The sequence below is a fragment of the Columba livia genome, chromosome 17 (assembly GCF_036013475.1).
Source record: "Columba livia isolate bColLiv1 breed racing homer chromosome 17, bColLiv1.pat.W.v2, whole genome shotgun sequence".
In the NCBI taxonomy this organism is placed as follows: Eukaryota; Metazoa; Chordata; class Aves; order Columbiformes; family Columbidae; genus Columba; species Columba livia.
Genome location: NC_088618.1, coordinates 8,157,785 through 8,169,870, shown reverse-complemented (window position 1 = coordinate 8,169,870; position 12,086 = coordinate 8,157,785). Strand labels below are relative to the sequence as shown.

Genomic DNA, 12,086 nt, shown 5'->3' with positions numbered 1-12,086 from the left:
TACTTTATTTCAAGTCTCTCTAATCTTGTACCTTTTTTCAGGTACTTGAATTATGATTGGCAGGTCTACTCTGCTGCATTTAAGTGCGATTAAACCTAGGTTTACAATATTGCCGTGTAACCTAGTAGGGCTTGTTGAATGTTCACCTAACATACCTGCTTTGTTCTGTAGAAGCTGCGGAGTGGTACCACAGGTGTAACTGCGTTGATTGTAGGGAACAAGCTACACATAGCGTGGCTAGGGGACTCGCAGATAATGCTTGTGCAGCAAGGAAAAGCTGTGACGTTAATGGAGCCTCACAAACCAGAAAGAGAAGTAAGTCTGACTTGTTTTTTCATCTTGTGCGTGCTGTAAGAATCTCGCTTGAAACCTTTTGTAATCAAGCCTTCTTAAGTGTTTGGTGCTTTACACAATTACATTTATTGGATGGTAGGATTCGGAGAATTAACAGTTTATTTTTTTCCATCTGCTCCTGTATCTTGAAAAGGTTCTCCCTCCAACTGTGCCCCTTTGAAAGTACTGGTGGTACTGGCAGTCCTGACTTCAGTCCCTGCCCAGACTGGCTTTTCAAAATTTGTAGTAATTAAAGGCTTTCACAGCACTTTTTGTGAGTGTGAATTTAAAACTGCCTGCTATAAATTAATTTATTAATTTGAGATGACTGTCATTCAAAAGCTAATGGTGATCTAGTATCCTAACTGGCTTAAAGGGTACAGCATTTTCTATATATTTTAAATAGTCAGGTATTTTGTTATTTTATTTGTATTCTACTGTTTTGCAGGATGAGAGAGCACGTATTGAGACTCTGGGTGGTTGCGTAACCTATATGGACTGCTGGCGGGTTAATGGTACCTTGGGTGTTTCCAGAGCAATTGGTAAGACAAACCATCAGAATTAGTATTGTTCAGATTAAATTTGATTTAAAACACACCACCTGGAATTGTAGGTTTACTATAAATGACATTTTGCTCAGCATCAATCAAATATTAAACCACTCTTACTGTCTTTGCCATAAGTCTAGCTTACAGCTAGATAACTCACATAGCTTGCAGCTACATAATCTCACTGATTTTACCATAAGCATAGAATATTGTTTTATTTTATATACTAGCCATAACAGTCCTAATTATTTTATACTTCTAAGTCTTTTACTTCTTATAAATGTCTTTAGTACTGTGGTGTCCTACAGTAACAAATGTAGAGTGTTTAATTTGTAATAAGTGGAGGAAGTAATAAATTTTCATCTAGCTTTTATGTGGTTATATTATGGTTTTTTTGTCCACTTTAATATATCTTTCTCCTGACTGCAGTTCTTAAGTCAAATTGCTGCATCCTCTTTCAAGTCACACATATCCAGCAAATTAGGGCATTTTAATTGTAGTATTCCAGAATGTTATTAAATGAGCTTACTTTACTACTGGCCCATTAGGGCAAAAAAAGAAAAGATCCTGGGCAAGTACAGTAGATAACTGTAATGTATGCACGGAAGCAAATTAGTGTAAATGTGTAAATACTATTTGGATCAATAGCAACCCATGTTTACTAAGAATGTCCATATGAAGCTGATTAACTAAACACAATGAGCAGATTTTTCTGGCATTGAATTATTGTACATTTTCATAGCATTCTGAAGGCTGTACAAGAGGCACGCTTGCAAAATGAAGGCCTGACTATCTCCTTGCACAAATGTATTTCAGAGAGGGAAAAAAACCTTCAAAAGAATTTCCTTAGTTTCCCTGCAAAATTAGGAAAGCATGAATTAGAGTTACTCCTTAGGAACTCACTGGATTTAGGTAGGTTTCAAGCATTCTTAAAGAAACAAAGGCCTTCCATGTTTATTCTGTAGCTTTTCACTCCTCTTGTCCTGCATCAGATGCCTCTGGAATGTGGTCTGACTGTCCTCGAGGATGCTAAGAGCAAGTGGTGGGTGAAGTAACTGTTTACATTTGAAGTAATAAAGCCTTTGTTTCGATTGTTTGCCTTAGGTGACATATGTCAGAAACCCTACATCTCTGGTGATGCAGATGGAGAGTCATTTGAGCTGACTGGTTCTGAAGATTACTTGCTCCTAGCCTGCGATGGATTCTTTGACGTGATCAAGCCGTATGAGGTTGTAGACTTGGTCCTAGATCATTTAATGCAAACCAAAGGAGTGGGTCTCAAAGCAGCAGAAAGACTGGTGGCTGCTGCGAAGGAAAACGGATCCAGTGATAACATCACTGTTCTAGTGGTGTTCTTGAGGGATCCTCAGGACATCTTGGCAGACTGTCTCAGAGACCCTAAGAACCATGGGGCCAGTGAGGATGCTCGGAGCTCACCCTTCAGTTTCCTCAGCTGTGAGGCAGCGGCCACACAGTGACAAAATCTGCCAAGTCCCAAACGTTCAAGTAAGTTCACGTAAGGAACTGCTTTCCACTGAAGAAGCCTCTAATGCAACAGGCAAAACATATTAGGAAAAAAATGACAAATGGACATACTGTTAACAGAAAGGCAAGACTCCTTTTACTGAGTTCCTATTTGTCTTTTCCTTCCATCCCCCTCCCTTCAAAAAACACTGAGCAGATGTTGGGATTTGTACAGCAATTTCGTCTCTGGGAGCAGACTTCTAACGTGTGTCCTGGGGCTGCTGGTCATATCCCTCTGCCCTGGAGGTGGTAAGAAGCCGTAAGACGTATAAGCTAACGGGCGAGAATACCCATTTGTGAATTCTGCGTGAAAATTTAAATTAGTGCTTAAAAAGAATGCTGTATGTTGTATTTAATAGTGATGTTACTTTGGAGACTGAGAGGAGAGAAGCTGTCGCCATCGCAGAAAAGCTTCTTGCTGCATGTGGTCTGTAGGAACAGGCTTGGTGTGTGAGAGACTGGCTGATGCCATTATGCTGTGTAACTTGCTTCAGTTTTGTACCAAAGATAATATTACAAGGATGGTGTGGTCTCTTTATTCAGAGGCATTTAGTTTTGTGTGTATGGAGTGGAGAAAATGAAGCTGAATGCTCCAGAAAAAGAGCAAGAGAGCTAACTAGAAATATCCCAGGCAAAACTGATACAAAATCAGCTGCTTTGGGGGAATGTTCTGGTTTATAAACTGGAATCCAGTATTTAACTGCAGTGGATTATTTCTCCCTAACAAACACTCTTTATTGGCTATTTGGCAACCTGAAAAGAAAGGACCCTTAGTGTTGTATTTGACAGAGATGCTTACAGTATGTATGCTCCGGCAGTTAAATATGCTCTGTTTCTGCCACTCTTTGGTGTACTATAACAAAAGGAGAATGTTATTTTTTATTCTAAGGGTTTATCTGTTTATTTACTGAATTTACAGTTGGAGTAATTTTTTGCAGTGTTACTTTATTTTGTTGTAGTTTTTATTTAAATTAGAATTTTGAAGTAGTTGTGTCTTTATTATCTGATTTTTAAAACTGACTACCCTCAAGTGCCTTAAATATTTCACCCAAGGATTGCTGGCTTCCTGTCGTATTCTGGGGAGCCACTTTATGGCGTTTTTAGAATGTGACTTTTTAATTTCATTGATACTAATGTTTAATGCACTTAAATGTTTCATTTTTGTGAATTATTTTAGTGGGAACTAGGTTTCAAGAAAACATCTTGTTCATTGTTGCCAAATCTTGTGACTTGTAGTAAAAGCTTCACAACACTTACTGTGACTTACCCCCTGCCCCATGCATAGAGCGCGAGTTACTTAATGGTGAAGTAACAATGAGTCATCGTGACTTTCATTTAAAAACAAATACACATCTGACTTTCACAAGAAAATTTAATAACACAAACTAGAAACAGTTTAGTAACAGTTTTTGATTAATAGATGGTTAATTGGGCCATACTTTGTGAATAACTTTCTAAGGAGATGTGAAACTAAGGTGAAGATGAAAGAATCTTAATGAACATGTATGTTGTTGTGTGGCTGTTATGTCCATTACATGCCGGAGCCTCTGGTGGTGTTTTGTCTTGCTCTGCTGACCTGTCCCACAGGACTCAGCAAGATATGAAGGCTCAGTGGTAAATGTGTTAGTAATTTTTGTACCTAAACAAAAAGTGCTTTACATGTGGCAGCAAGATTGTATGCCTGATTTAGAAGCACATGGCATTGCAATGTGTCAGTCCTGTTGATTAAAATGTGTTGAATGCTAATGTTGCTTAGGGAGAAGATTTAGGTAAAAGAGACGAGATGGCTAGAAGGAAGAACAGAGCAGGACTGTTTCTGTCTGTAGTGTCTCTGAGCCGCTAGCTGGTGTGCAGCAATGCACTTACCCGAGCAACTTGATTTTTTTATTTCTTTTTTCGGGATTACTATGGTTGATTGTGCGGTTTGACATAGAAACTCCTCAGTGAGCTGCCATCTCATTACACAGCAGCTCGGACAGTGACTCCCTTGTTTTGCTGTGCAACAATGGGAGCTTTTCCTCTGAGAAGGTTGCAAGCACTTTTCTATCCTTTATTTTGCTGTCCAAAAGTATTTGTGGAGATCTTTTAGTGATGCCAACCTGGTTAATTTTTGTAGTGAACCTACTTCAGCTAAGGAAGCCTTCAGACTTGCCAAGTAATCCCTTTCGATTTACCATCACCCATCTCTTTGATTTCTAACCCAGACATTCAGTGTCATGCTAAATTCTTATAACCACTAGTGCCTCTTTGTGTCTTGGAAAGAGTTCTCATTATTAACATAGTAAGAATCATACAAAATTGTTTGATTTCTGCTATCTGAGGTTTATCAGGAGAGGGGGAAGCTATTGTATTCCTGAAGTTTGAAATGTCGGTAAATTCATAGTATGGTTTAGTTTCTGAAACTTGCCAAACTTCCTGAAACATGGAGGGAACTGAATGAGCCAAATTCCTGGTAATGATCCTTTTACTTCAACCTTTCTGTGGCAGATTTGTATTATGGAGGAAAAAAGTCTTAAGCCTTTCAATGGATATTTACAGCTGTGTGAGAATATCCTGATTTGTTTCAAATTTGATAGGTATACTGTAGGGAAGAAATTCTGCATAGATGTTTTCATTCTGAATGACCTAGTGCCTCATTTCTTGGAGGTGGAAGTGGAGAGGAATAGTCTTTGGGAACTTGTACAGATTTCAGGGGAGATACAAAATATTTCTCTAATTTTCCAAGACCCTCTTACTAGCTTTAAAATATTTAGTCAGGTCTATAAGAGTTGTAACTAGGTCAAAACCAGCAGTTTGTATCCTCTCAGTGGAATAAATAAATCTTAATGTGTCATCTACAGTAAAATTTCACGTACGATTTTGGGGAAAAAATTGCTTTGGAGATGTCTTATCCTCAAAATTTCCTTTTTTTAAACTGAAACCCCAACATTTTGACTTTGAAGTTAAATCAGTCATGACACAGGATGCAAGAATAGATGTTAAGTGCATTTTGAGCGTTCAGTTGCAAATGGTCATCGGGATGGTCTTACCCTGGGGATGGCAAGGCAGCCTCCAAATTCTGTTGCACTTGTGACCTGGATATTACTTTTAGAAGCCAGGAGCTACAATGCATAACACTGTTACAAGTGTCACCAGTGCGGGTGGTGGGGAGGGAGGGGAAGGGGCTCCAGCAGAACGTTATGAAGTTCAACTAAATAGTCCAAAATATGGAGTGGTGCTACGTTTTGAATTTGCAGTACTAATGTGCTGCATTAGCTTTTCTTATCTTTCCTCTTTAAAACTTCCTGGCTTTCTTGTGTTGGCTGTTCTGTTTTCCTTCCCTCCTTTGGTTAAAAATAATATGTAATTTTGGTGAGAGAATCATCTCGCCTCTCTGGGCCTTCTCAGTGCCATGTATTAACGCTTGTCTGCCTATGTCAGATTGACTAATTTGCCTGTTTAATTGTTGCCTTTCTCAGGGGCCTGCAGCAAAACCAATTCTGTAGTCCAGCCAAAACCTTCGAAGCTGTAGAAGTTAGCTGGAGGATCCAGGACAAATGAAAGTATTTTCATATTTTACTAAACTCCAAATGAATGTCTGCTACTGCGTTTTATCACCCAGTGTCAGCAAAATGGTTCTTTAAAGGAGCCTGTGTTTTTAAAACAGAGCACGCTTAAATCCTTACATTGTGCGTCACTGAAAACTAGCTTTAGTCATGCTGCTTAGTGGGTATCCAACATCTCTTAAGGGTAATTCGTACTTCTACCTTTCTTTCCCTCCCCATTCTCTCCTACAATGAAACATACCTAAGACAGTGAAGTCTTCTGGGTCTGACAGAGACAAGATTACAATTTTACAAATCACATTTTTTGGGGTTTGGGGTTTTTTGAGAATACAGAGGATAGAAATGTAGGAAAATTTTTAGAACAGAGGGAGATTAAGTAAAATCCACCCTCTTGAGTGATGGAGGAGTGAAAGAGAGAGACAGGAATGCATTTAAGTATTATTAACGCCTATTTTAAAAGGCAAGTGGGCTGGAAAATAGCGCTACAAATGTCAGTTCTTTAGAGTGAAATACCAGTGCTTGAAAGAATTACAAACACACCCATTAAAAAGGCAAAACTCGGATAAGGTAACTCTGTCTTCAAGCAGCCAAGGAAGGAATCACAGTAAAAGCATCTGAGGTGACTTAATGTGACCCCTCAACACTCTCTTGGAAGCTAATGCTACTAAATGGATTTTTCTAAATGTCCTTATGTATAAGGTAGTACTAAGCGGGGCAGCATTCGGAATACACGGTTACTGGTCACTGTGCAACTGCTGCCGTGAGCAAATGCCGTGAAGCGCGTTAATGAATCGATCCGGCTGGTGAGCTCTCAGAAGATGAGTAATTGGGCACCGAGTGGTTACAGCAGAGTTGGCAGTTGAATAGTGTTAATCACAGTGATGACTTTAATAGCATTTAATAGACACTTATCCGAATTCAAAGTCAGATGAGATACTGCTCTTTTTAAAAAGCATTTCCAGTGTTATTAGCTTTCTGTCATGAAAAGCCACTAAAATTTCCATCTTTTTGTTGGATGTTGGGAAAAGTGCTTATCTCCAGAAATCAGAAAGCAAGAGAAGTTGGCTGTCTGCACTGGAAAACCCATTTTCAGTTGATAGTTTAAAACCACTGTTTGAGGTTGAAACTTCCCTCCCAGGCAGTCCTTTAAAAACCAACAAAAAGGGGCTTCCAAAACAAGTGGCCGAGGAAGGCAGCTGTTTCCAAATGGCATTCCACAAAAGGCCATATCTTTAAGGAATTGCAACCACCCTCAATGTGTAAAGGGCACAGACAGTTGAGCACCTTAAAGTCTAAATTAAGATTGCAGCTTCACTCTTTGTGTAAGTGATACTCTGGTGAGCGGATTCCTGTGAATGCAGGTACTTACTGCACAGCACCAGCCACGGGCTAGTTCTGTTCTTACACTGAAGTATCAAGCAAATGCTTTAGGGAGCAGGTAGGGAAATGTTAGCCACAACAGAGCAGATTGCAGATGATTCACATGTGATTGAGCTCTAGTTAGGCCTGAATTAAATTTCCCTGCTTAATTCTATTACTGTCCCTTTTACAATTGAGCCTGTGCCATCAAGCAAAATCCTACTAGGAAATAATGGTCTATTCCCTTTTTTTGAGTAGCAAACAACTTCTGATGGACAAAATGTCGTTCAGACAGGAGTGGAGAGGGAGAAAAATGAGCTTTCAGACGAGTGCAAAACTTCCTAATCTATGCTAAGTTATGTGTTCTGTCTAAACTCACGTTTATAGCAGGTTCGATTGCATTTGAATAGTTGTGCTGGAACGCAGTGGGTTTTCTGCCAAGCCGGTCATGACCCGTAAATCGGATGGCACCAAACCCGAGAGGCTGGTCCTGCCTGCCCTCCTGAACTGGCCACTAACACAGGAGCCCTGGTGAGTGTTCTGCAGCGCTGACAGCTCTAAGGGCTAAGCCAGCTGCTTTCTGCATATGTTTGGGTTGGCTTAAATATATTTATTGGATTTTACTTTATCTAAAGTTATGTCTATTGATTTCAGTCATGTCAGCTGAAAAGTAATCAAATGGAGACATGAGGGAGTGAGTGGATCTGAGCAGGATCTGATCTGTCATAGACACTTCTTAAAATACTACGGTAAAATGGGCTGGTAGGCTCTTGTGATAACCTTATCTCTGAATAGAGCAGGAAAGCAAAATCTTACAAAGTATCACTTAAGCCTTTATTGTGGTGTGACCCATCAGAACCTGAGCACTCAGAATCCTTTCCCACAAGCCGTTCGCTGTTGCTGGTTTGATGTGTTTTCCAGGCTGTGCACGCTGCTGCTGGTGTGTACAAAAATCAACAAAAGGCAGCTGTGTTGGCAGCACAGAAAATTTAGCAAGATGCAGCTTTTGTCAAACAGAAGAGGACAAAATCAATAGGAAAAGAAATGTTTTCAAGCTTTTTGGAATGCAAACAATGGAATAATAAAAAACAAAAAGGCAACCTAGAAGAACTGGCAGTGCACTGTCAGCTTAAAACCACTGTTTTAAGCAAATTAATTTGGCTGCTTTGTAATGTCTGCTTTATTTTGTTAACAAATTCCTCTCAGTCAGGGTTCTGTGTCTTGTTGTTGATACGTGCTTTTTAGTCTGAAGATAGAAGATACATTTAACGTGTTAAGGAACTGAATGTATCTGGGCTTTGTGACTAGTTAGATTATGATTATCAAGTTGTCTCTCAGCTGTTAAGCTTGCTTACTGATTCCCAGGAGATATTAATATAGCAAGTACTGAACTTATTAATGATTAAATGCTTCTGGATTTCCATGGACGAGAACTTCCACGGTCTTTCCTGATCTGGCGGATCACTTCTTGAAGTTCATTATCATTTGTGTGGCAATACATTAGGCATGTGGAAGGTTTGTCGCTTTGGCAAATGGAGCTGGAAGGTGTGACCACGAGTCCCCGCAGGAAGTATTTATCCTTTTATCTAAGGAATGATGGTTCCTTTTGGATGTCTAAGGATAAAGAGATAATCACTAGGAAACTAGAGAGATCCTATGGGGACCTTCTCAGGGCAATTAAATACTATGACTTCCTCTTTTTCACGTTGCCCTTTCTAACTTCATTAAAAGGCATTCTGCTTAATACTGGATGATTAATGTTGCTGGTGTTTGATTTCCTGTTGTGTCTTTGGCATTGACCAATATTGGATGTCTAAGAAGAAAATCCTGTTAGTTGCATGTTATTCCATAGGAATAGTTATGCTTATTTCAGGTAACAGTAGCTCTCATCCTGAATGCAGGACTTCAGAAATATTCTTGTCTCTGTATGTCCTTGTTCTTGCAGATTGTTTGTGTTTTCAAACATTTACACTGTTTAGAGTGGGGAAAAGCGTTCTGACTTCCTTCACCTCTTCAGTTCTCTCTCTTTCTTGCCCTGGTAGGCTGAGCAGACAGATTGGTAGCGCAGCTCACCATGGGGCTCCTCACCCTCGGTCTGTCATTCTGCAGTGTCTGCTCTGTACGATAACTTCAATCCTGTGCTTATTTAGTGCTAAGTTAGACCTCCATAACTACTCCTGCTGACTTAAAAGTATGTGTTCTTATCAGTATTAAAATAGTACAAGAGCAGAACTGTTGCTTTAGGCACATTTCTTGCCACTGTGTTGGCTAATGAACCTTGAATGAAAGTAAGAGGGCCAGTGACTTTGAAATAGGAACTGTTAGCCAAGTGTTGTAGAATCGTAGTCCTTATTTATTTTGTATGCTAATCTGCACTTGTGACCCTGAGCAGAAAAGCTGCAGTACAGCAGGTTTTATAAGCTGTGGCTTAACCAGTTATCTAGTATCTTAAAACTCTTATTTAAGCTGACTGGTTTTGTGCACAGGTCAGAAACCTGTTGTCATTGATCATTAAATGCTGTGCATATTGTACATTCATTTACACGGATTGTTCTAATAGTGCTTGTGTGTATTATGCTACATTACCATATTTTTATATATATGTATGTATGTATTGCATGAGGTTTAATTGTTGGGATTTTTTTGTATTGTCACTTTTGTATTCACACAGTGCCTCATGTATCTATTTGCATATTGCAAGAAGTTGTTTCAAAGCAGTGACTGGAAACAGGTGGGGATGAGAACTCTCCACTGTAGGATCTGATGTTTCTGAAGTATTAATAAAGTATAGTGAGTTGAAGCATTGTTCGTTTCTTTTCTTAAATGTCTTTTGCATTCTAATACTACAAGTAGCTGGATCCACAGTGGTCATATTGCACATCTTTGAGTGGTTACCCTGTCACCAAATATTACTTTCCTCCATAGGGCCTTTCTGAGAAAGTACAGTACTTAGCTCACCAGGGAGCACAATGACCAGCTCACTGCTGCTGCTTTTTCATGACTGTGGAAAGCAACTATGGGAATCCATTGTCCAGGTACCTCCACAATCCGAAGGCAAATACAGCTGCTCTTTGCTGATAACAGCACAGAGCTGAACCAAATCAGTCTTGTAGCATCTTGGGCACCTCCTCACAAAGGTGTTGTCTTCCTGTAGATCTGAGCCCATTCCAGCTGCATTTGAGAACAGGAGTGGACATCACTATGGATTCTCCTTGGTGGTCCCCAACACTGGCTTTACTGTCACCTTTCAATCAGTAGAAGGTGGAATCAGGACATTGCTGGTTCTTGTTGGCTGTGCTGTTTTCTTTTTCATCTAGCAGGTCTTCAGTAGACCGTGTGTTCAACGGGGGCTCGTAGCCAACCTTCTGCTCGGTGATACCAGTCGTCTGCAGTCTCTGTTGCTGGTGGGCTTGAGCAAGAAGCAATCAGTAAGCCCATGGAAATGAATGTAAAGCTTGGATTTAAAGGTACATGAAGCTAAACTTGGATGCCATTGGTGGGTTCCATTTTACAGAAGCAGCATCCACCTCAGTTGTTTGAGCAAGCGATGACAAATCTTCATGTCCTGCTTAACCACTCCCGTTTGATGTATGTTTGTTTTCAAACAATGCGCCGTAAAATCAGTAGCCACTTGTTTCCTAGACTGTATAAAGTAATGAAATAACAGTGGTGGAGAGGCAGATGTTTCTGTTTCATCCTGAATTAGTGACTGTTACAACACAAATGAGGGCTATTTAATTCTTACGGAGCTGCTGAGTTTATCTTGACTAGTATTTGCTGTTCTTACCCAAGTTCTCTAGGAAACTTCACAGGGGGTTGCTATGCAGAAATTAGTTCTTCAGCTCTACAAATCAGTCTGGGAATGCCTGTTCTCTCCACCTGGGGAATGGAGTGAGCAGAAGAGCTTCTCCAGAGACCAGGAGAACTGTAAGAAACACTGGCTTTCCCCCAGTAATGCAGACTTCACACGTCTCTGCTCTTTGGCAAGGGCCAGACAAAACATTTTCTGCATCTAGATCAAGTTTGCTATTCAAGTAGCACTAATGTAGATTACAGGCTTTCATGTTACTGTCTTTTTTTTTAAGAAATCAAGCGTAATCTTGAGCATGTCATGCAGAAAGTTGCTTGTGTATTATGTGTAGAGACTGTAATGGGTATTTACCTGTTTCACCAAACTGATAGTGCAGTTTTACATATGTAACTGTGCAGATGTCTTACAGTCAACATCCCTTATACAAAAAAAACCCAACAACTTTTAAAAAGTGTTAAGCTGTTTTTGAACTTTTCTGGTTGGGTATCTAACGATCTGTTACCTGTTGTAATTCTAAATATCTTGTTAGATGCTTTTTGTCACTTGACTGATGGTTGTGGTGTGTATTTTTTGCTCTTGTTGGTTTTTCCTGGAGTTAAAATGTTTTGAAGTTTGGGTTTGCCATGTTCTCATGTTGTTATATTGAGCCATTTGGAAATAATCTAAAATTCTCATTAGAATGAGAAAATATTGAAATGTTTCAATGGTGCAGCTGTTATCTAGCCTTCAAATAGAAGTAGCTCTTGGAAAGAAATATTTTGAACATGCCTTGACAAACATAAGCCTGCTCATTTTATACAAGAGTTCATTGTATGCTCGAGGCATACAGTAAGGCAAAAACAACTCTATTGCATAGCCTGAAAGAAAAAATTCTAGCTATGTTGTGGTGGGCCAGACTAGCTACACTATTTCAGCCTGTAGTTTGGTGGTGTTCTATTTGCCCAGAGAAAGGTGACACAAAAGGTA

The 12,086-nt window shown here is 39.7% G+C and overlaps 1 protein-coding gene across 2 annotated transcripts in view; it reads left to right on the top strand.

The window, feature by feature from the left end:
• PPM1F (protein phosphatase, Mg2+/Mn2+ dependent 1F) overlaps positions 1 to 10,109 on the top strand; it is a 28,156-nt gene extending 18,047 nt beyond the window's left edge. For both annotated transcript variants that reach the window (XM_021282917.2, XM_065033075.1), the window contains exons 5-7: positions 172 to 315; positions 782 to 875; positions 1,986 to 10,109. In XM_021282917.2, the coding sequence (XP_021138592.2) occupies positions 172 to 315; positions 782 to 875; positions 1,986 to 2,359 (612 nt within the window). In that variant the 3' untranslated portion in view covers positions 2,360 to 10,109. The remainder of the gene's footprint in view (positions 1 to 171; positions 316 to 781; positions 876 to 1,985) is intronic.
• The last annotated feature ends 1,977 nt before the right edge of the window (positions 10,110 to 12,086 follow it).